General features: G+C 45.4%; 2 protein-coding genes across 3 annotated transcripts; both read left to right on the top strand.

Moving 5' to 3' along the window:
* Nucleotides 1–8,665: 8,665 nt before the first annotated feature.
* On the top strand, nucleotides 8,666–10,209 carry COX17 (cytochrome c oxidase copper chaperone COX17; the record flags this gene model as incomplete). Its single annotated transcript, XM_079549467.1, has 3 exons — nucleotides 8,666–8,784; nucleotides 9,356–9,466; nucleotides 10,029–10,209. The coding sequence occupies 2 exons, from the start codon at nucleotides 8,666–8,668 to the stop codon at nucleotides 9,438–9,440; spliced, it is 204 nt and encodes a 67-aa protein (XP_079405593.1). The 3' UTR covers nucleotides 9,441–9,466; nucleotides 10,029–10,209.
* A 4,037-nt stretch (nucleotides 10,210–14,246) lies between these two features.
* Nucleotides 14,247–23,145, top strand: POPDC2 (popeye domain cAMP effector 2; the record flags this gene model as incomplete). Of its 2 annotated transcripts, XM_079550625.1 has the most annotated exons (4): nucleotides 14,247–14,737; nucleotides 16,705–16,813; nucleotides 18,952–19,330; nucleotides 22,984–23,145. In XM_079550625.1, 4 exons carry the CDS (start codon nucleotides 14,247–14,249, stop codon nucleotides 23,064–23,066), a joined length of 1,062 nt encoding a protein of 353 aa, XP_079406751.1. The 2 variants fall into 2 exon arrangements, with proteins under 2 accessions (XP_079406751.1, XP_079406750.1); XM_079550624.1 differs by lacking the exon at nucleotides 22,984–23,145 and having other exon boundaries at nucleotides 18,952–19,422.
* Nucleotides 23,146–24,265: the final 1,120 nt, after the last annotated feature.

Genomic DNA, 24,265 nt, shown 5'->3' with positions numbered 1-24,265 from the left:
GTATATGCATGTCACAGCCAACGAAGTTATAGCACTAAAAGCATTGTTGAAATGCCCAAATGAAAGCCATGCGTTTAAAATGAGTCACCGTCAGATGGAGCTGCCATTTCCCAGGCTTGCCACAGGATGTCAGCCTTTTTCCGTGTAGGGTCCATCACAGGCCCTAGCTTGGGGGCTCCAGTCAGAGCTTCCGTTAAACGCGAACTGCTAATTACATGAATTTGGCCCTTGGGCTCAGCCCAGATAAGCCCCACTATCCATTCTCCGATCTCCACGTGGTTCTCTAACTGTGTACAGTATTGGTGAGATGTTGGCTCCTGTGAAATATGCTGCTTTGTGGATCTAGGCTTTGTCTCAGTGCTGGCTCTTGCCCATGGTAATACATTATATCTGCTGTGGAATACCTCACTTATGACATCTTTTGTAAAGATGGCCTTAGAGTACTGATTGTGCTAAATTTAGCTTCATCGAGTTGGAAACTTTGGTTTCTTTTGCTGTTTTTTCTAAAAGCTTGGTTAAAACAGGCATCTTGAGATAAAACCACTGAAATGGAAAGAAAAGCACAGAGATGAAACTCTTTAAGGAAGACCTTCTGTTCTCTCTTTGTCTTTTTTTCTTAGTACAACTGCTGGCATGTTTTCTGAACTAAAAGCGATCTACAAATGAGGATAGCTTCAAAAGTCAAAGCTCAAAGAAAATGAAGCAGCAGTGCTTTGTGATCACAGTTAAAGGATTCACTCCAAAGCCTTGCTGGAAGATTTCTATAATGGCTTTGATTAAGGAGGAGGAAAAAAAGAAAAAAAAGGAAGAAAGAGAAGGGGAAATTAAGGACATTTTCAGGCAGTGGGCAGAGAAGTGCAGTTTCTGAGAAAAGCCCACTCACTCATACAGTTAGATGAGCATGCTCATAAACTTCATTCCACTTAGATGAACTCTGGAGGAAATTCTCAGTCTTTAGGGAATGATTAAGGCAGACATTTGGTTGCTTTTCTAGCCTGGTGTTGTCTACCATTTGCTGGAATTATGTTGTCTAACCTAAAAAGCAAGAAGATCTTGACCGAACTGCTTAGGAAATTGGTGAATTCCTAGTATTCTCACTTTGCCCATGTAGTACTCAGAGATATAAATGGCAATTTCAACATGTTAGCTTGCAGTGTTCAAGTTCCAGCGTGCTAAGACATCTAATTTCAACAAAAAAACCTTGGATTTTTTTCTTTCCCTTGCATTCCCAAGCAATGGTTGAATCAGTGTTCTAGGCAGAGTGCAAGAAGTAAGAGAAGAATCCTTTCCAGAGCCAGAGAAACAGTGGTTTGATGGAAGGGGAATATTATACTGACTTAAAGACAGGATGTTCCCTGTATCTGTGGCTTAGAAGGAGTTGTAAAGAGCTTGTATTTGCTATTGAAAGCAAATCCAACTACTTGTTTCAGGAAACCTGGAAGATGTGCATATAGCTGAGTTGTGATCGGAGACATACCCATCCCAAAACTGCTTCCAGCTTCAGACTTATAATCTGTTTGTCTATTTTTTAAACTAACAGCTACATCTGCTGCTAGCAAATAATTACTCAGCCAAAACTGAGGAGGAGTACCGAGGTGCCCGTCTCCATAATATTTGCCTAGTGATTCCTGTTCAGCCTGCAAAGATGCAGAAGGTGCTCTCACTGGTACTGACCATCCCAGCTGGGCCAGCTGATCATGCAACCTGTCTCTGCTCTCCTTCAGATTAAGAGGAATGGCAACTTCCTGACAGTATCAAGGTCTGCAGAGGGAGGGTTGTCTCTCTGATCCAAAGAGATCTCTGTATCCAGAAGCTCATGAATTTGATAGCTAGATTTTACTTGCTGCTTGATGGGTGGTTTTTACTGTAACCAACAGGAGTTCAGAGTAGTTTTAATAGGTAGTAGTAGTAGGATTCAGCAGGTAGTAGTTTTAGTAGGATTCAGCAGATGGGGAGACAGTATATATTTGTATGATGTATCAAACTACGCAATGGAGTACCTTGTTAACTTCTGCAGCATTCCTGCTCTCCTTGCTCTTTCTCCTAATATTTGTCAAAGTGCCTGGTCAAGTCTGTCTTCCAGCTAGTGGGAAACCTTTCCAGGAAGTGAGTGAGTGTGTTTGTACAAAGACCTGATGTGAAGGGAGTCCCAAGAACTCTTGATTTTCTGTTAGCCGCTCTCTTCATAGAAATTAAATAGCTGGACAGAAGTGCTGAGAAGCTGCATTTCAGCTTGTATTTATAAACACAGCATAACTCTTCTATATATCACATTCTAGTTTCCTCTCAGTAGCAAATGGATAACCAATACAACAAGAAAGGCATTACAACAAAGGTGATCTGTTCCTACATCACTTTTTCAAAAAAATAATTGTACTGATGGTACTTAGTAGAATTTAGGAAGATGTCAAAAGAAATAGGATCTTTTGAGAAATCTCTACCTGTATATGGAACCTTAATATATCTTAAATTCTGAACAGTAAGCACTCAGTAGTCAAGTCAAACTGATTTTGGTGGGAATGAGGTTTCCTAAGATGTCTTTCAGAACGTACTAACAATGGACCAACAAGAAAATTAGGAGAAAACAAGTGCAGGAGAATTAGGTATTTAAAACTGCAAACTAATCTGACCACTGATGTGGAAGAAATGGTGCATTTTCTACATTATTTTGTGACTTTGCCAAGCGAGTAAGAGCTGTGGGGAGTCTAAATGGGTTTAGAAGATATGTAATGTTTCCTGGTCTTGACCAGCAACTTGCAGTGCTATATAGCATACATATATTGATGCAGTATTTAAGAGGAGTGAGATGCTGGGACATGAGTGCGCAGAAAAATGCAGCTAAAATAAGTAATCTGGAAATGCTAAGTATTCTTTCCAGGCTTTCATTTGTCTCCTGCACTTTGTTGTGACTGTTAAACTGTTTGCTACAGCAGAGCTCACATTTCATAAAACATGATCAAGAGAGAGTTGTACAGATTAAAGCAAGCAAGATTTGCAACTGACACTGACAACAAAATGGCACTGCACCAGGCAGAATAAAATTCTTAATAGCAGCAGGGATGACTGTAATGTATACAGCAAGCAAGAAATGGACCTACTGTATCACTCACTGGTTCTCAGTGGATCAACATCTGAACACCATTCATTGGCGTTACTCAGTAACACTGCCTGATTTGAGCAAACTGATCAAAGTGAGAAGATGGTATTGTGGAATATTTTATGTGATTCATTATTTTTTCAATATATGGGCAAGTAAATTTGTGTTCTGAATGAGATTTCCTGTATTGCATAAGCATGGACCTCAGACAGCATTTGCTTTCTGTAGGATAACTGATCAGAGATCATACATGCACATATGGGGTGCTGTATTAATGGTGGCTGAGCTGTCTGATTGCTTGGGCTCACATTCAGAGATTTTTGGCAATTTCTGTAGTGATTATGCAGAAGTTTAGGCCCTACTGTTTCCTATTCCTAAATTCCTAATTCCTAAAATTCCTATTTGGGAATATCTACATCAGCAGCTGCCATGGTTAACTCTGTAGAGAGTACAAAATTCCAGCTTCCTTCTTTTGTGATGTTGCCATGGTGATTGCATACTGAATTTACTGATCTGACTTTTAGAGTGTTCCATGGCAAATTCTTAATCCTTGCTAATATATCTGGATATGCTTTGAGGGTAGTGAAAAGATGAGGAGGCATAACATTAAAGTGATGGTAATGATGGTTGCTGATGATACGAAGTTGGGAGGATTGGCTGACACGCCTGAAGGCTGTGTTGCCATTCAGCAAGACCTGGATAGGCTGGAGAGCTGGGCAGAAAAAAACCGGATGAGGTTTAGCAAAAGCAAGTGTAGAGTCTTGCATCTGGGGAGGAATAATTGCATGCACCAGTACAGGTTGGGGGATGAGCTGCTGGAGGGGAGCTCTGCGGAAAGGGACCTGGGTGTCCTGGTGGATGACAGGTTGGCCATGAGCCAGCAGTGTGCCCTTGTAGCCAAAAAGGCCAATGGCTTACTGGGGTGCATTAAAAAGAGCGTGTCCAGCAGGTCGAGGGAGGTGATCCTCCCCCTCTACTCTGCCCTGGTGAGGCCTCATCTGGAGTACTGCGTCCAGTTCTGGGCTCCCCAGTACAAAAAAGACAAGGATCTCTTGGAAAGAGTCCAGCGGAGGGCCACGAAGATGGTGAAGGGCCTGGAGCATCTCTCCTATGAGGAAAGGCTGAGTGAACTGGGTCTGTTCAGCCTTGGGAAGAGAAGACTGAGAGGGGACCTGATCCAGGTCTATAAATATCTAAGGTGTGGGGGGCAGAATGGCGAGGACGGACTCTTTTCAGTGGTGAGTGGAGACAGGACAAGGGGAGACGGCTGGAAACTGGAGCATAGGAAGTTCCGCACAAACATGCGCAAGAACTTCTTTACAGTGAGGGTGACGGAGCACTGGAACAGGCTGCCCAGGGAGGTGGTGGAGTCTCCTTCTCTGGAGATGTTCAAGACCTGCCTGGATGCCTACCTGTGCAACCTGGTGTAGGGAACCTGCTTTGGCAGGGGGGTTGGACTCGATGATCTCTGGAGGTCCCTTCCAACCCCTACAATTCTGTGATTCTGTGATTCTGTGATTCTGTAATCTTAGCACAAACTGGGGAGAGATTTGTAGCAAAAATGTAAGTTAAGTTTATGGAAAAAGAAGTACTAATGCCCAACTCATATAGCATTTAAACTGACAGAAATGCCTTAAAAGTAATCATGGTTCCACCCTAATCATGTTTCTTTAACAACTCACTTTCCAGTATGAAGCTGTTTCCATACAGCCTCCCTCCCAAGAGGGGACAGTGAAGTGATGTGGTATGGAATTCCTGCATAAAGGGTTCATGCTGTAGTGCTGAAAAAGTGAGGTAGGACTGAAGCATCACTTTTGGAGGTGATTTTAGCTCAGGTATAGTGAACCAGTTACCTTCACTTAAAGATGGAGTTTGAAATTTATAGGGGTTACAATTAATCACCTTAAGTTCTCCCATTGCACAAGATCAGAGCAAAGCTCCTTCTATCCCAGCACGTCATCTTTCTGATGTTTGAAGTCCTATTCTTGTAGCATGTATAACTAAGTGTTAACCAGAAATATAGACAATTTGTGTGATAATCAGACACTGGTTAATTGGTTAATTGGGCTGCTGGGGCAGTGGCTGTCTCATACTTATACTAGTTCAAAGACAAAAATACTTCTCTAGATCAGAATTAAATAGGTGTCTTTTTTTCAAGACAGTGAAGAGTTAATACATCCCAGAATAGACACTGCATGGAAAATACCAAAATACATTTATCTCTGCTTTACCACACAGATTTTCCATTGCTAAATTCACCTTTTATGTCATGTATATCAGAAGTGTGAGAAACCTGGAAAACCTCAGTCTGGTCCAGGCTGCTGCTTCCAGCTGACATTGAATAGGGGTTCACCCTACATAACATTAACAATGAATGTAAATATATTTTTGAGGTTCCTTGAAAAGTCTGCCCTCTTGACCCTGTCTAACAGACAAGTACATTTTTTTAGACAATGTTTTAAATTGGCTGAAGCTGAAGATACAAGAAGCCAACAGCATAGTCCACACTGCTAATGGGATGCGTACAAATAATGAGTCACCGAAATATGTTCTATAATTCTGATAAAAGGTTTACAAGGAAAATAATTTGTAACACCATGGAAACTGAGCAGTCTCCCTCAGTTCACCCATTACTCCTCTAAACCAAGAGCTGTAAATGCCCAGCACTGTCTGTATTCCTTGTGCTCTCTCTTCCAGTGCCAGGCTGCCAAGTGTGATGCAGTAGATTGAGGAGCACCTGTTTTGATAACCTCTTTCAGAGGCTCTGAGATTTTCACTGAATCTCCTTTCCTGGGTACTGGATCTGACAATTTTCCAGCAGTTTCATCTCTGCATGCTGCCTTCAGACGCTTTTCTTTGACTTGTAGATAAACTTGTTCTAACAAAACAGCTTTCTGACATAAATTCTTTAATATAACTCACCTGCCACTGTCAGCACACAGAGGACAAATGGAAAACAAAAAGCACTAAGTTAAGTATTCATCCTTGTGTACAAGGTAGCATCAGAAAACAAAAAGTGTAGTCTTCTCTCTGCCCTATACTCCAGGTTTGAACAATCAGGATGAAAATGTGTTGACTGCACTTCATGTTGTGAAATGTCCGTTCCTTTTCTTCTCTCCCAATTCTTGCCCCTTCATCCCACCGAGAAGTGATCCCCTCTTCCAGGGTGATCTCTTGCAAACCATTACCACACAGGCAGTATGGCCAAAACAGCAGTGCTGCTCCTTAACTTGGAAAGCTGCTAGGGTTGAAATGGTATGCTGGTTACAGAGATGTTTCTCCAGGCTTGTATCTACATTTTCACACCATCTCACTTGGCATTTTGTAGCTCAAGATGCTTACAGATTTGGAAAATCCCTGTGAGGTTTTTACCCCAGGTTCTTCAAGGTTTTTACCTCCAGAGCTAGGTCTTTGGATAGCAAACAGTAGAGAAAGCTATAAGAAGAAAAGACAAAGCTAGTTAATTTGAAAGGAAAACACACAATATATTAAACAAACAAACAAAACAATAGCAAGGCACTGCTTTAGAGTTGGTGCAACCTTTCAATAAGAGTTTCAATCTCAGCTCCATCTTGCAGGATGTTTGCATGGATTTAGGAAAAGCATATCCTGGTCAACACACAGAACCTGTGCATCTTCCAACTGAACTGAAGAAACAAAGCAAAGAAACTGAACGGCAAAGTTTTGTTACCATTAATCTGCTAGATAATTAACACATACATGCCTATCTCAGGTAGTGATTGATGAGGTTTCCAATCTTCTATTGCATGGTCTCTTCTACTGTCTAGCATCCCTTTAGCATCATGACAGTTCAACAGACAGACTTTTGCTTCAGCCAATGGTCTTCCATGCTTGTCCTCTAGATGAACTTTCATTGCTGTGTACTCAGTAAAATGCCTATTATAAGTAATTTATAGGTACCAAAATCAGAACATTTGCTCACTCAGCATTTCAACCATTGTTTCTTAACTTCTGCTTGTCCTTGGATAGAGATAAGTTTGGCAGCCTGTCTTTAAATGAAATATACCAGGGTGTTGGAAAATAAGGAGGATAGAGGGGAGTATCTTGATGCCTGCCTCTTGCATCCCAATCTACACCCAGAGTGAGACAATATGGCCTTGTATGGAGGACCTAGCTTCTTTTGATGTCTGATAAGCCTACTCATGTCTTTTCATTATTGTGTTTCTTTTGCTGCAGGTCTCTTGTTAAAAGAAAATAGCCTTACAACATGCTTCCTAGTCTATAATGCTACATCCATAACCACTCACAACATCTAAAAGCTATTACAGTTTTGCAAGCAAGTTGCTAATCATATAATACAACAATGCAACGGCTCTATTTCTAAAAATGCACTACCAAAACAAATTGTGTATTTACTTCTTCCAATCACAACCCATCACACCAGGGTGCATGGCCTCACTGTGCCTGTGTGCTGAACCAGTTGGGCACGGGGAGGTGGTTGAACCACCACCCTGAATGCGTTTAAAAATGATTTGGATGTGGCGCTCAGGGACTAAGAGCTTGAAAAAATAAAGAGTAAGATATTTAGGGGGAGCACCAATACTTTTAGGTGGAGTAGAGAAGGCTCTGGGGAGACCTCATTGTGGCCTTCCAGTACTTGAAGGGAGCTTATAAACAGGAGGGGGAATGGCTGTATATGAGATGGATAGTGATAGGACAAGGGGGAATGGTTTTAAACTGAAACAGGGGAGGTTTAGGTTAGATATTGAGAGGAAGTTTATCACACAGAGGGTGGTGACACACTGGAACAGGTTGCCCAAGGAGGCTGTGGATGCCCCATCCCTGGAGGCATTCAAGGCCAGGCTGGATGTGGCTCTGGGCAACCTGGTCTGGTGGTTGGCAACTGTGCAACAGCAGGGGGGGTGAAACTAGATGATCATTGTGGTCCTTTGCAACCCAGGCCATTCTGTGATTCTATGATTCTATGACATGATTGGCAGGGGGTTGTTAGGGTAGTATGGTTAGGTTGTGGTCGAACTTGGTATCTTTAAAGTCTTTCCCAATCTGATCAATTCTATGATTCTGTGAGCTATCCTGAACACCTTCATCAGCCACAGATGGATAGCTGGGGACAGGCTACTGAGCTGAGATCGGCAGGTAATTAAACAGGTGGTCAATGAGGTGAGCGAGTGGTGTGTGACACCATTCCAGAGGCAAGAGGCAGCCTCCTCAGGAGCCTGTGTTTGGAGGAGTTGCATAGGGACAGGGCGGCAGGAAGTGCCTCATCTCTGATGGGATTAAAATGAGGAGCTTTGGCCATCTGGAAAACTGTGTTGCAAGGAGCTGACTGTAGCACAAGAACGGAGCTGCCCCGTTTCCCGCACAAGCGTAGGAAGCACAGCTCAGAAGAGACGGAGCGGAACACCATGAGGGCTCATCGCGCATGCGCGACTCCCATGCAGAGGCGCACTCAGGCCTAGAAACTACCTTTCCCGGCATGCCGCGGGCTTATGCGCGCAGGCCCAGTGAGGCGAGGCTCGTCCGGAAACCGAGCTCGCTGGAGGTCTCCTGTCTTCAGTAGGCCGTGACAGCAGTGAGGCGCTCGCCATGTCGACTGTAGCAGCCGCCAGCTGCGACTCCAAGGGCGCCGAGGAGGCGCGGGACGAGAAGAAGCCGCTGAAGCCTTGCTGCGCATGTCCCGAGACCAAGAAGGCGCGGGACGCCTGGTGAGTGGCCTGGCCGCGGCTTCGGGTTGCCTGAGGCGCGCCGGTAGGTCTTAACGTATGGCGGCCTGCTGTAATGGAGAGCGGGGACCGGCCGCTATTTGAATACATAACGGGTAATGGGATGAACGATGAACGGGTAATATCGAAAGTTACCATGTGTGGTAATGTGTTTGTTTTTTTTTTTAATAAGTAGATGGACTTTTTTTTTCTCAGAATCCCTAAAAGCCAGCAGAAACTGGACTAACCCACTGTTTATTGGTAAAGCCAGTCTAATCTGTCTAGTGTTGTAGAAACTTTGTCCCTCTCCTTACTGAATGATTTGAGAATTCGCTGTCAAGATCAGCAACCCAACATAGTGAAGCAACAGCCATGTACTGTATAATAAAATCCCAATAGACCTGCTCATTGACTACATTGGTAGTGCTACCCTAGACACGATAGGCAAAAAAAAATCTCTGGAGCTTAATTTATTCACTTCTATTTGCCCTCAGTAGCTTGGCAGCTGTGTGGTTTTGACTAATAGTTAGATAATATTTTGTTGCTGAGCCTTGGAAATCTTTTTGTTTTGCAGCATCATTGAGAAGGGGGAAGAAAATTGCGGGCACTTAATTGAAGCTCACAAAGAATGTATGAGAGCTCTGGGCTTCAAGATATGAGTGGGATGAGCAAGATGATATGTGTGGTGAGTATAGCCTACAGAAATGCACTCGTTGCTTGTTTTCTGCCTCTAAAGTATTCTGTTGTCTCAGCTGGTGCTATTAGGAAGTACAGGGTACTGTCTGTGATGACAAAGGGCAAATCTTTCCTAAAAGAAGGAAAGCCAGGTAAACCTCATTGACCCTGGAGTAACTGCTGCTCTCCTTTTGAGGATGGCAGAGGCTTCTGGGAGCTCAGAGCCCTTGTGAGTGGCTCTTGAATAGCGAAGTTTGACTCTGCCTCTGTTCTCTTAAAAAAAAAAAAAAGCCAGAGTTCAATTTAGATTTCTAATGATAGGACTGTGTTTAGTTCATGCCCCTCCTTCACCCAAATGCAAAAAGTCACATAGAGAGGAAAACCTGTTTTTGTCTCATATTCTTTGGAAATGGGCATACCTCTGGAGTTCAGAAAGTAACTCTGGAACCAGTTTAAAGGCAGAGTAGGGCTGTTTGTATACAATTCTCTTAATGTCTGGAGACAGTTAAACTGTCCCTTGATATGCTGTGGGAATCCATGTGTAATGAAGCTATCTTTCCTCCCTTTTCTAGATGATGACTGTTGTGTGATTGGTGTACTGGAAGGCTGAAAAATAAATTATTTCTGGAAGTCGCTTCAAAGAACGAATATGAAAAAAGAACCTATTTATAAAGAGTCTTTAATGGTAAACTGTGTATCACATCTGCAGCTTTTCCACTGTTACCTCTTTATTGCTGGTATAGAAAATATATATTTTTCCCTCTTAATAAAAGTCTAAAAATGACCAGTGATCCTGACTTCTGCTTTTCGTTTGTTTTCTGTAAAAAGTTAAGGGAAAAAATGGCAATAGTTATTCAAAACACTGAGCTATAGGAATGGAGAGCGTGAGGAAAGCTTTAATTGAAATGTGAACAGGGATCAGTCAATCAGACCAGTGGTTGAACAGGTGGGTCTTCAGTGTGGGTTTTCCACCTGATGCAAATTGAGAAATCATGCTAGTGATATTATTGTGTTACTGCTTTCAGCAAAGTCCTGTTGAGGCTTGTTGGGGAGCTGCAATGCTGGTGTGCAGCAGGTACTGAAAAGATTCTGGGCAGCTGTATACTCAAAAGCAACAATTGCCTTGTAGTCAAATCTTGCTGAGAGGCTTGCATTGTTATTGCTACAAGATTCTTATGGGATGGATTCAAAGTCTGAATGGAGGGGGGACTGATGGCATACCCTATTCTGCACATGATGTTTAGTGTAGCTGCAGGGACATGAAATAAAGCAGGAGCAGGAAATATGGTTGAACTGTATAGTAGTAGTTCAACTAAATATAGTGCGAGTTATCTTTGTACATTTGCGATTGACCTTGTTTGATTGAGCTTCTCTGAAACAGTCTTGAGACCTTTCCCAGCTGTTTCCCGTATGTTTTGCAGAGTGTTGTCGGTAATGCGCTACATCGTAAATTTAAAACAATTGTCTAACTATTCCCTCTCTGACTTTAGGCCATCCAGGTCTTAGTGTCCACAACTCAGGTGATTAGACTGCTTTTCAGGTTACGGGGTCATTAGTGAGCCTGTATACATCCTGTGGAAAATAACCAGTTGTGTGGCTGCTGCGGGATCTGAGACTTATAATCTCTTAGTGTGGGGCTGCTCTCAAGGATAATGCTAAGTACACGGATTTATTTGCCAAACATATCGTGCACCTGGTTTGCGTCGTCACCTGTTACTGAAGTGCTACTGAATGAGTTCATTGTAGGTGAGAAGTCAGTAGAAACCATTTACATGCTGCTGATTTCAGAGCTGAAGAGCTTGACATGTATTTTTCTTTCTCACATCGTCATTTTGTTGTAATGCCTATGTGTCTTCTTCCAGTGAAGAGTTTTGATGCTGCTCAAGTATCTTATTATTTGCTCTCTTGATTCCAAATTGTTTTGATCTTGATATCTCCCTTTGAATGTTTGTTTAGCTTTTCCCCTTGAGTCAGTATTGGCTTGTGCGCTCTCAGCTTGGATGAACCTCAGCATCTCTAGATGAGAAGGCATGTATTCCAATTCTAGACAATGCATTAGAATAAAATCTCTTTTCAGAAAACTAAGAAAGTTCTTTAAACTGTTGTTGGATAGAAAACTGAACGTGCTGTGAAGATAGCCACTGTATTCGTAAGGCAGAAAACAAGGTTTGGGCCTTGGTGTTTCAGTCATTTTGCAGTGGTTGCCAGACACCTCCACAAGCACAGATCCAAACAAATGCTTGAAGCAACCTCAGCAGCTCAGACACTCTTGCACATTGCCATTCAGGACTCTTCATTCTGTATCTTCAGTGATACAGGCCTTGATTTGTACACATTACAGTACTAGTATAAACAGTCAGGGTTTGACCCCAACTGACTCTCCCAATACTGTAAAGAAATCCAGCTCTGGGGTATGTTTCCTGCAATCCCAATGGCTGTACTTAATGACATCAGTGTTTTTTTTCTAAGCAAGATGTGTCCTGGAAGATATCAGGGGCGGCACTTTCTTTGTCCTAAGGAGTAGTTAACTTTTTATAACCTGAGTCTCTTAGTTCAAGAAATTACCTGAGGTAAACTGTGTAACTTTTTCTCATTTTTGGTCTCTTTCTTTGGTAGTACTGCAGAAGTTTTTTGATAGTATGGAAAGGCAGGAGAAATTATGACCTGAGGTTACATGCAGGAACGGGATCCACCAGAAAGAAAAGGAAGAGCTGGGAGGTCCTTAACAAACTGAAGCTGGACCCTGAAGTGAACCCATTATTCAGGTGGGGCAAACCTAAAGGTAATCTTACTGCAACTTTGCTTTTCAGAATGTTTCTTCAAACATAGTTTTGAAGTTTCTTCAAATATAGCACTGTTGTCCGCAGCAGTTCATTTTTATCTTGCATATCTTATACAACATATCTTAAGTCTTTCCAGTCTTGATATCCCAGTTCCCCTTTATATCAAATGCTAGCCTCCCCTGAAAAAAGTGTTCCTTATAATATTGGTTTTGCAGAGGCCTTAAGGTAGTTGGTCTCATCAATAGCTTGTCTATCATGAACATGACAACGATGGGGAAAACAGAACTTGGTTCTCAGTATTGTTGTTGTAGTGCTTTGGCTGTAAGATCATCCTTCCCTCCCTGCAGGGAAGCCAAAGATACCTCTTGCAGCTGAGCTTCGTTATGCTTCAGTTGGTAGAATTTCCTCTCTTAAGTAAGGGACCACTGGAGACAAGTTTCCCTGTATCACTTCACCCTTAACAGGAGCATGTTTCCAGGTGGACTGTACTCACCCTCTGGACAAAGCTTTATTTGTGTTATTTCCTTAACATGTTGCAACTGGTCAAGATACCTTTGCTGCTCTTAGGAATAGTACAGCACTGTGTTGCACTTAAAAGTCACTGCAGTTGTGCTGGCTGAGACCATGATATGTTCTTTAAGGCTTCATGAAGCATTCCTTGTGCCTCACCCAGTTGATAGTGTTATCCTAGAGGGCTATTAGTGGCAGAGCTGATTGTGTTTCTTTAAATGAATGATGCCAATGGGAATGGCATGTTAGGCAGGGCAGCTGCAAGCTCGTCCTGAAACACAACCACCCTTGGAAACCCTATCCCTACCCCACTGACCCATGCAGGCTGACTTCATACTGTTGACTGACCATGCCGGTTGCGTCAATGCCTGAAATGTTGCTGCTTCCTGGCAGCGGGGTGGATCCTGTCGGTGTGACTGATAACGTGTTACTCAAAGCAGGGGAAAAGCTGCATTTACACATCTTAGCCATGGCTGACAACACAGGCCTGTTACTCGTGGGGTGAAAGAATCCTCGATCGGTTAGGATGTCCCTGCAAAGCATGCTTCCAAATGCTATGCTCTGGAACTTTTAGGCAATATAATCTCCTCTTCACAACAGATGAAGCTGAGTCCCAGCCGCTCACTATCTTTAGCTCTGTCCCTTGCACTCACAAATGTGCTCTGGTGCTATACCTCAAGCCTCTAGGTCTGAAATGCTCTGCCCCTGGAGAGGCTGGAAAATAACATTCTATGGAACTGCCTCTCTTCTGCTGAAATTCTGGCACCGCTGCCTGTTGCAGCAGGAGAAGGAGACAACCTTTCTCCTTTTTTGTTCCGTGTGAGGGTCACTCTCTTGTAAGAGCACAGAGCAGTGCTGAGCCCTGCAGATGCCTGGAGTTCTCAGTGATAAAGCCCGTTGCTCTGCCTCTCCTTTCCCCTCATTGCACTGGACTTATCTGGGTGCCTGAGTTATGTTAAGTGGCGGGTGCGTGCCTGTTCTCCATTCCCCTTGCTGCTTTTGCTCCTTGGATTTCAATTCCAAACATGGTTATCCCTCTGGGGTCCCTCTCCTCGCCGCTGCCAAGTGATAGACGTACCAAATCCAACCCTGCCCTCCCTGCCGCTCTCTCGCGGGCTCATTTTCACTGCCAGAGGGCTGGCGACAGGAGCGTTGCAACCAGATCTCTAACTGGGCTCAGAGTTTTCCAGCTAATGGCCTCTGCTTTCTCTTTGCCTGAGTTTTTTCAGCTTTTGTATTGCCAGATCTGCTTTTCTTTGGTGCGGCTAGGGAGAGGGCCAGCCTGATTTGTGAGCCACAGAGAGAAAAAGTGAGCTCTTTGGGGATTTTTCGGTAGTGAAAACATCTGGCAGAGCTTTAACATGTTGCTGTGAAGTGCACTGCTGAGGGACCAGCTGAGGAGTAGGAGGAGGAACAGCCACCCAGCAGCTCTGCTTTCAGACCTCTGCACTCTTTGCATATGACAATTGCTTTTTAACTCCAGCCAGCCGGGGCAGGATGAGCACCAACAGCCCCTCCTGGGACCAGGCTGTCCTCCAGCCTCCTGCCTGCGATGCCTGGAAGGAGCACATGGAGGGAGCGGCCTACCATCTGGCCAGCTGTATCGTCCTCCTAGGCTACATGGGTGGCAGCGGCATCTTTGGGTCCCTCTACATTTTTGGCCTCCTGGCCCCGGGCTACTTCTGCTATGCTCTGTGGGGCTGGCTGAGCGCCTGTGGCCTTGACATCTTAGTCTGGAATGTGCTGCTCGTCCTCACCTGCGTGCTGCAGCTGGCTCACCTGGCTTACCGACTCCGCAGAGACACCGTCCCCGAAGAGTTTGAGCTTCTCTACAAGGCCATGTACCTGCCCTTGCAGGTGCCCCTGGAAGTCTACAGAGAAATTGTGAAGTGCTGTGAAGAGCAAGTGCAATCATTAGTCCGAGACCAGAATTACGCAGTGGAGGGCAAGACGCCCATCGACCGGCTCTCCTTGCTGCTGTCTGGCAGGTAAAACTCTCCCGGTTCCCAGCAGGCCCACAGCAAAGCACTGAGGCTGCTGTTGGTAGTTTTCTCCCTCCGTACTAACTGGGGTGGTGATTATTTCCTTCCTCTGAAAGGGCTTTGTGATATACATCTGCCTGCTGCTTTTGCTGATATTTTTTTTTCTTTTCATTTTGCCTTTGGGCTTTTTCTATATATAAAAATATTTCAGGTAATGATACACAGCCAGCAAAACTGTGCTTATGATAACGTGGGGGGGATTCTTGGGGGGATCCTTGCCTCTTTCTTTGTCTTTTTAAAGTGATTTTATTTCTAGTGGGAGTAGACCTGGAGCCATGAGAGCCGGAGGTGTGTCTGAACCTGTGTTCTCTGTGGGTTCCAGAAATGGCTCTGTGCTGTGGGTGACTGAGTATGCCAAGCAAGAGTCTTTGGTTCACCTGCTGCCCTGGCCAGCAGCATTAAGGGGAAGCTTCGTCCCCATTACCTGAACCTTCAAGGCTCTGTTTTTCCACTTTGAGGGTCATTTTGTCAATAAAAAGCCATCTCACCTCAGCAGGCCCCTTTCCTTTTTCGTATTGTCATGCTGTTTCTTCGGACCATCAAGGAGGACCTGTAGATGGTTATAGCTGTTTGCCTTCAAGCTATGTTAATTTGCTATTTATTTACTGGGGGGATTGACTGTAGAGCGAACAGTGCTGATGAGGTACTGGCATTTGTTTACCCTAGAGCCTGTGGCACACTCCCATGATCATATCTCTTTTCCAATTTTCATAGTCTAAATACAGAAAATAGTAGTGATATTAACTGCTGCCAGGCACTCAGCATTAATGTCAAGAGAGAGTACAAAAGGAAAGAGACCTGTAAGTGTCTCACAAGGATTTTCCTTTGGGAAGATGAATTCAGCATCACCTGGAACTTGTGGTCTACTGCAGTGGAGGTGAGAAGATGCGTGAAGAAGGGCTGTCCTTGCTTTTTCTTGTATGTTTGGACATTTCTGGAGGATGTGTTAAGAGCGGGGACTACCAACCTAGGCAACATACTGGGAGGAAATTGGATATGTGTATTTCTGCTGGATGCCCTTCTTACCAAACTCCAGGCTGAGCATCCTCCTTTGAAGCGTACCAGACCTGCAAATAACATTTCTGGGGAGAGCTGCCTTGCCTTGCACTGGGTCACCTGCTGCTGCTCTGTGAGCACAAAATGCTGCAATGTGCAGTATAGCCAGCACTGGTGGGATTGTTCTGCCCTCTTTTGCTGTGGGAAGTATGCATCTTGCTATGGGATGCTCTGTGGAGATGGGATTGGATTTGCATTTCTTGCTATCCACCCTGTTACCTTATGAGGCTGTGGCTGACCCTGCAGAGCACTGCTGCTCTTCTGATGCCCTCGCTGGAATGGAATAATAACAAGATAAGGTGGGCTAGAATCACAGGATGTGCCTGGAACAGAAAGTTTTGCAGTCCTTGACCTTCCCAGGCAGTGCATGCTTGGAAGGCAAGAGCCTGCAAGATTGAATGTGCAGCAAACTATGAGATTGCAGCACGATGCCAGTGTGATTTTTGGAGAGGACTGTGCAGCATGGAGGTGAGGATTGCCTGCCCTCATGCAACTCAAAAGAAAGTGGGAAGATGCAGGTAGAAAGAGGTATGGTCAGGCTGAGAAGTACTTGAACAGCAGCAGTCCTGTTGACTGAGAAGTCCTGGTTTAGGACTGGCATTGCACCTGTGAGGGCTGGGTATGCAGTAAAAATTAAACAGGTGGAGAGCAGGGCAGTGGCAGTGAATCTCATTTCCCACTGAGAAAAAGAGAGACAACCCCAAAGGCCAGAGCGTTTGCAGCAGTCTTTGGTAGGCTGTGGGACACACATGAGGCAGGGAAAAGGCCTCTCCTTGCAGGTGGGACTGGCTGTGTGATCAATTTCATGGGATATCTGCTTTGCAATCTAAGCCTGTGCATCTTGCCTGTACCTGCAGGGTCCGTGTGAGCCAGGATGGGCAGTTCCTCCACTACATCTTTCCATACCAGTTCCTGGACTCTCCAGAATGGGAGTCACTACGGCCTTCCGAGGAAGGAACGTTCCAGGTAACCCTGAGTGTCACCCAGGCTCACTCCTGGTTTCCCACAGCCAGCCAGCAGCAATGCCAGGCACGGTTCAGCAGGCGGGGAGGCCTTGGGTTGCTGGATCGCTGCTGTCAGAATGCTCCCTTAAACCAACACTGAAATGTTTGCCCAGTGGGCTGCATTATTCTGTGGCAGGATGGCATCTAATTGGGGTGGAGAAGCAGAAAGGATGATTCACGCCTGAATATGGTCCTTTCTGAGCAGAGGAATCTCTTGCTGAGAGACCAGAGCGATTGTTATTTGCAGCAATTGAGAGGGTTTTGCTCTTGCTGTCAACACCACAGTATTTGTTGTTTGGCTTTCCTTCTGGAGGAGATTATGCAAGCCCGTATCTTTCCGCCTTTAACCTATGGGGTTGGCTGATAGCCATCAGGATGTCAATCCAGTGTGTGCCAGTTGGGGCATATGAGGAGGGGCTTTACTAATCTATGGGGAGGGTGGGACAGTCATGAGGGAATTATGTTCTTATGGGGACAGCCGTGTTCAGACTTGGTTAAGCCAAGGCAGCTCCCCATACCTGCTTTCCTCAGGTCTGAATTTGTCCAGGTTACCGTGAGGGGGAGGTCATGGTGACTGGTTCTGAGACCTCTGCCATCACTGATCATCGCAATCGTACCAGAGAAGGAGCAGCAGGGCATGGCTGACCCTGTGAGGGTGGCATAGGATACAGCTTGTTAACAAAAATTGAGATGTCAAGCCAAGGTACTGAGGTGGATGAAGAGTAACGACAGCATGGCTGTGCCAGAGGTGGAGGTATTTTGTGTTCTGCACCAGGCTTCAATCCACTCCTGAGTTCTATTTGAGTAAGAGTTGATAAGAGAGAGCAATACTGTTGTTCCCTGAGGGAAAAGGTTCATCTAAGGCAGGAAATATCTGCACAGGCATCTGCAGTGCTTTCTGAGCTAATTTCTGTGAAACCAAATGTTCCTGGAGCTCCTGGTCAGGGAGATCAGTTGCACCAGGGCACTGGGATAGGTGGTGTTGGTCTGGGTGGGGAAAGGCTGCAGCAGCATGCTAGAAATGCCTAAATCCTTGTCTGCTCACTAAGGAGAATGAAGAATTATCAGGCTGCATGAGACCGAAATTCATCAGGTCTGGTTTGATGGTAATGTTCCTGGTAGAACATTGTTCTTCATGCCTGTGGGAACATGCTATCTTGGACAAGTGTTAGACCCACTAGTTCCTCTTATCTGCGTCACTGATAAGACTATCTCATCTCAACCTTTTCCAGCACTACAGTCACTTGGGTAGAAAAATGCATATTTGACTCTGGACCTTTGCTGGAAGAGGACATGGAAGGCTTTTCTTGCCCATGTTTCCCCCTGTGGCTGTCTGGGTTGAGCAGTTCTAGGACCTCTGAGAAGTGGCAAGAGCCTGACTTACTCCACTTTTTCTCATGCCTTCTGCTTTGGCCACATCTTCTTCCACACTGCTGCTGAGCTGCTGGCTTCCAGTGCCTGGAGGAGTTGGGTTTTGTGGCTGGCTCATTTTCCCAGAAGCTCTGATGATGCCAGAGGTTCATGAACAAATCCTGTCATGTTGCCCTGGTTAGGAGAAAATCTAACCAGGTTTTGTTGTCGCAGTTCACCTAATCCCTTGTGAAAAGGAGGGGCTGTGCCAGAAATTGGTTAGGAAAATGAGATTCTTCTCACTGCAGTTTCTGTATGACCCATACTCTCGCTAACCTTGTCCTGGGGAAGTTCTCAGCTATTAAGTCCTGTATTTCTTTCATAGGGCAGCTGCTTGCATGGCAGCAGTGTTAGGTATCAATCCCAAGGACACACACTTGCAGCCAAGCCATGTTCAGCTTCCCAATGGCCCTCTGCCACGGTGACTGGCCAAGGAGACCCCTGTGTATGGAGTGAAAGGGAGCCCCCGGGATATTTTGGTTCCAACGCTTGTTTGCATGCCTGGGTCTCCATTACATTCAGATGTTCTTCTCTGGCCCAAGGGTATTTCACCCTGCATATGTCTCTTACGTTTTATTATTATATTTATTGCAATATATGGTCGTGTGTTCTATATTTTAAAATTATTGTTAGCCTGGTCTTATAGCTAGTGTAAAAAATGGCTATAATGACTCCCTTGTTGCCCCACAGGTCACACTGACAGCTGAAACTGACTGCAGCTACATCACCTGGCCAAGGCGGCGGCTGTACCTCCTCCTGAGGAAGGACCGCTACATTGCCCGCCTCTTCTCCTCCCACTTGGGCTATGACATCTCAGAGAAGCTCTACTCCCTCAATGAGAAGCTCTTCGCCAAGTTTGGTCTCCGCTTTGACATCCGCTTGCCCAGCCTCTACCATGTCCTGGGCCCAGCCTCCTCAGAGGGGGAGCTGGAGGAGGCCGAGGAGCTGCCGCGCTCACCACAGCCTGAACATGGGCTGGACGGGGCCTTGGAACCCCCTCCACAGCCTCCACCACCACCACCACCTGCTTCACGCCCTCGGTCCTCCCGGGCTGAGAGCGACCTGCTGGGTGAGGACTCCACCAGTCTTGTCTTGGAAGATTTTGCTGAGTTACCAGGGTCATTTATGGACTATGTGAGCGAAGGGGAGTATATGAAGTGAGGGTGCTCCCTGCACGGGCATGCGTCACCCCACATGGCACCCCTGCGTAAGTACCCACCAGTGGCAGCAAGTAATTCCCCAGCCTCTTGCCCTTGCTTGCCACAGAGGTAAGGAAAAGTGCAGGTGGCTCTCCTGAAGTCCCCAGGGGCAGAGGTACAGCAGCCTAAAAGCAGAGCAGAAGATGGTGGCTGCTTGGCCTTACCAGTTCCCTCCTGGTGGCTTCCCACTACCAGCGCAGGATGTCTTGCTCTCCTGTTATGGAGGTTAGCATACAAGTAGGTATAAACCCACACTACACAGCCCTCTTTTTCCCCAAGGAAATCACCACAAATGTACCTTATGATTGTTAGGTGCACCTGCTTGGTCATCATGGTGCTGGGAAGGACTGTGATACTGCTGTGAGGTCTGCTGCACTTGGCAGCATTTTTTTGCCAGCTGATACAGAGAACTCAAGGAGATGTCCTTGACCTGCATGATTTTAAGCAGGAGGAGGTAAAAGCTTAATTACAGGCAACAGGCACACAGTGGGGTGTAAGGACTGGTCACCAACTCATAGGAAGCTCCTCCCTGCCTTGTCCTCTCCATCCCCCTGTGGAGGCAGAGGCACTATAATGACATCCAGGTTAGTGGGATGTATGGGTATCTGCAAGGACAGCATGGGATTAGCCTGCTTGTGTGAGGTAGAGCTGTGACTGGAGATACTCTGGTATGGAACTGAGGAAGGTAAATACAGGTAAGGGAGCTGACAACCTCAGTGAGGACAGCACAAGTAAAACCACCTCTAGGTCTTAATGTGGATGGATAGTGGGGAGCACTGTGCATTGTTCAAAGTCTCCAATGACCCTGAACCGCAGAAGGCCAAATGTAAAATGCTGTTTTTACATGCCCCAAGCTCTACTTTCTGGTAAGTGGGAATAAGATGCTCCTCTCCAAAATGCCAGCTCCTTGCTCTTGGGGAAGGAAATTGCTGGGCTTGGGGACATTGGGGCAGTACAGGCGAACAGAAATACCTGGTAGAGTGGCTCATACTTGAAATTCACATACAAGTGACTGAGAGATAAATTCTATGCTGAGCTACATTTAGCCAGCTGCTGCACACCAGCTGCAGTCTCCAAATGTGCATTCCTGCTGTCTTGAAATGCTGCTTTCTGGCAGCCAGTTGCCAGACTCTAAGCATAGAGCTGGGATTTTTGTCCTAGAAGTGACCACTGCATGAGTCCAAGCTGAGTCTGCAAGAAAGTTAAAAAGAGTTTTGAAAGCAGTGGAGCTGGAAGATCTTCCTGTCCAATACCATTCTGCTTTGAATTAAGCCATGTGCCTGTTCCTGCATTTCCACGTCTACTGACTTGAAATCTGGGATATGATCGAGCTAGCCAGGAGAGGAACAAGTGTGTTTGGTTGTCCTTGAATTAGATTTAAATAAAACAAATCAGCAAGAGTTTTTCTTAGTTTAAAAAAAAAAAAATGGTTCACAGAAAAAAAAAAAATAATAAAATCCTTATTTATTTTCTAGCTTAGGAGTTCTCCTAATTTGACAGTTAGGCTGTAGGCTGCTGGAGGTACAAACTTGAAGCTTTTTCAGTCCTTACTTGGAGAAGCAGGAACATGAATCAGTTATGAGACAGTCATTCTCTTAACTGTCAGGCATTTCTGTTGCATAGATGCAATCAAAAATAAATGCAGTTAGTGCTGTAAATGGGCACTTTGTCTGTGCTTGTATGTTGTTTTCTCAGCGCTAGGATATCCATTCTCAGGTCACTGGCAGAATTCTCCTGGTGGATGAAGCTCAGTAAAATCAGAATTTCAAATGCAATTAAAAAAAAAATAAGAAAGGAAGTGATGGAGGCAAGGAATACCACAGCTTTTCTTCAATTGAACCTTTCAGCCAACTGTATTTGGCATAAGACAATACTGTGAACATGCATGCAAAAGGTGCTTGTTTACATCTGCATTAAGGAAAGTTCATGGGATGCAACACAAAGATTCATATTCTGTCACAAAGTCCTCTTAAAACATTTGGAAGCTCTTCTCTTTCTAGATCTTGGGACAGAGGCAATGTCAGCATGGGTTAATATTTGGAGTAGAGACCTGTGATAGAAGCCCGAATGTTCCAGGGGCCTGTATTTGGAGTGGAGGAGGGGGATGGTCTTCCTTTTGTCAATTGTCACACCGGGACATTGTTCCATCATGACCTGAGCACTTAACAGCAAAAGGTAGTGCTAGAGAGGAGCTGCGGTTCTCCCTCCTGGCTGGGAGCAAGCATTTTGTAACTTCTGTCTTAGAAGTGGTAAAAACAGTAAACAGTGATAGCTGCCACAGCATCCTTGCTTGAGTATGCAAGTGGTCTCAGAGCTTTCCTGGGGCTTTCCCATGTCCTGAGCTCTCATCTGTCTCCCGAGCAGCTTCCAGCCTGGGTAATTACCTTCTGGTTCTCTAAATTCCTCTTGCTGGAGTGCTTCTGCAAATCACCTTTCTTTTCATTGATATTGCCACCTTGCTATGCCACAATGCAGGACACAATTTCTGAATGACTACAGTGATTTTTGAATGTCCATAGATCTCCATTGGAAAAGACCTGCAAGGTCATGAAGTCCAACAGTCAGTGTGATCTACTGAATCTCATCACTAAGCCACATCTCTTAGTTCCACATCTGCGTATCTCTTAGATACCTTCAGGAGTGGAACTCCACTGCTCTGGACAGCCTCTTCCAATCCCTGGTCACCATCTCTGTGAAGAATTTCTTCCTGATGTCCAACCTAAACCTCCTCCTTGCACCTTGAGGCTGTTTCTGTGAGATGTGTTGTCCTATTGGACTTATCATCTAGTCCTTGAGAGAATTTCTAGTCTGCTTGCAAGCAAACAGACTGTGTTATCCTACTGAAGAACACATGCTTTTTCAGGAGAACAGCTGTTTCAGTAATTCGCCTGTTTAGAAGAGACAGGTTCAAGGGTTCTGTTCAAAACTTGCTTTAGCAGCATACTGCTGTATAGCCCAGTGTTCCCTAGCAAACAAAGCTTTAATCCTGAATGAAAATTGATACAACCAGAAGCCACCTGCCTTTTCCCCCTTCCATATCGCATTCGCTCTGGCATGTTCTATAAATGCTTGCAAGATGCGTAGCTGCTGCTACTTAGTTTTGCATCTGTGAGCTGGCTTTCTCTTGGGTGGCCAAAATGGATGGGTGCTCGATGGGCTGTAGCCTGGTGTCTATGTTAGTAGGAATTTTTACACCTGCTTTGCGAGCAGAACTAAAGGAGCTGTGGGCTTTGTTCCAGTGGTATCACAGAGGGTGCTTGGAAAAGCTTTGGTTTTGCTGCCTCAGTGTGCTTGGATAACATTTTCTGATTTATTGTGTGTGGAAGAATTATATGGTTTTGCATGCTAATTTAACAGGAGAGGGGGAGGAGGAAAAGTAATGGCGAGCTCTGTGAGGTTTGTGTCTTGGAAAGGTTTGCAAAACAAGTAAGAATTATTCCTCTGACACTAACGATGCTTTCTTTCTTTGTCTCTTTCTCTCCCCCTTAATTTTCCTTCCTGCTCCACTGCTTTCTTTCCACAGCCTCTGAGAACCTCCGGAGCCACCTTCCTGCTCCCTGCAAAGGACGAGCTCCCCTGGCTCCCACGCAGACCCCCGAGCTCTAGGGAACAGCAGGCTGTTTGGATCCCAAGCCCCACCTGGGGGGCGTGTGTACTCACACACCTTTCTGACCAGATGGACACTCTGTAGAACGCACCAAAATGTCTGCCTGCATGGACACGAACACTCAGGAGCACATTGAAGCACACGCGTGGGACTGCAGTGAGCCTCCAGCACCTCCCACTCCACAATGTTTGCTTCAACCTGCTGGCCCCAGGGTGATTCCCTGGTTTGGTTTCTAGTCCTGCCTGTCCAGGGCATGTCGGCAGGCCTGGTACCATGGCACATACCACCAGTACGGCTGCAAGCAGCATGAGCTGCTCGCGGGATCTGTGTTCCCTTTGATTTAATGATTCCAATTAAAGACAGAGGAGAAGTTGGTGGTGTTTGAGGATTTGGAGAGGGTGATAATGCTGCTTGAAGAATGTGAGGTGGTTTGAAAGCCATGGGGAAAAGTACAGTGAGAAATGGGGGTGCCTGGTGGCTTTGGTAATGGGCATGTATCAGAAGGCAGAATATGGAGAGTGGATCTATTACATCACAGTAGGCATCTGCTGTAGTAAGGGTCTTTCTAGGGACTTGGTTTCTCACTGCTGGCAAGCACTGCTTATCAAAGACAATACCAGTTTCTGGCAAAGGGTTTGAGTTGTTTCTTTTGGAATAAGGAAGAGGAGAAATTGGGACTCAGGTGAGAAGGAGAGTCTGAAATGGCATTTCTGTACTCAGTGGGGCTTGGTCTCGGGTTGTGCACACAGTGAAGGAAATGAGTGAGAGCAAAAAGCCTCTGGGGAAAGCAGCCACTAGGAGGGAGGAGGTAGTGCAACGCCTTAGGAGGAAGTGTGGAAATGGAAAAAACATCTTCCACATTCAACAGCAGCAGTAGTTGGCTGATGGGCTTTCCCCATCAGACAGATCTCCTCCAAGTGATGTCTGAGGCCTTGGGATCTGGCATTTGCTGAGCAGAGGACGTAACTCTGCATTGACAATGTGTGGTGGAGTGACAGCTCATGCCAAGTGACATTTCTGCTTTCTCAAGGCTGAAATGCCTTTAGTATGTTCCTATCTCTTGACTATGGTGTTCCTGTTATGCTTCTGTGTCACCCGGTGATGCCAGTCCGGAGAACCAGAGAGGGAGATCTGCAGAATGTGTGGGTTTTGGGTAGCAGTGAGGGAAGACTTGTGTCCTCTTTAATTTGCAGATACA

This window comes from Tetrao urogallus, assembly GCF_951394365.1.
Source record: "Tetrao urogallus genome assembly, chromosome: 1".
NCBI lineage: Eukaryota > Metazoa > Chordata > Aves > Galliformes > Phasianidae > Tetrao > Tetrao urogallus.
This window is presented reverse-complemented; position numbering and strand designations above follow the sequence as displayed.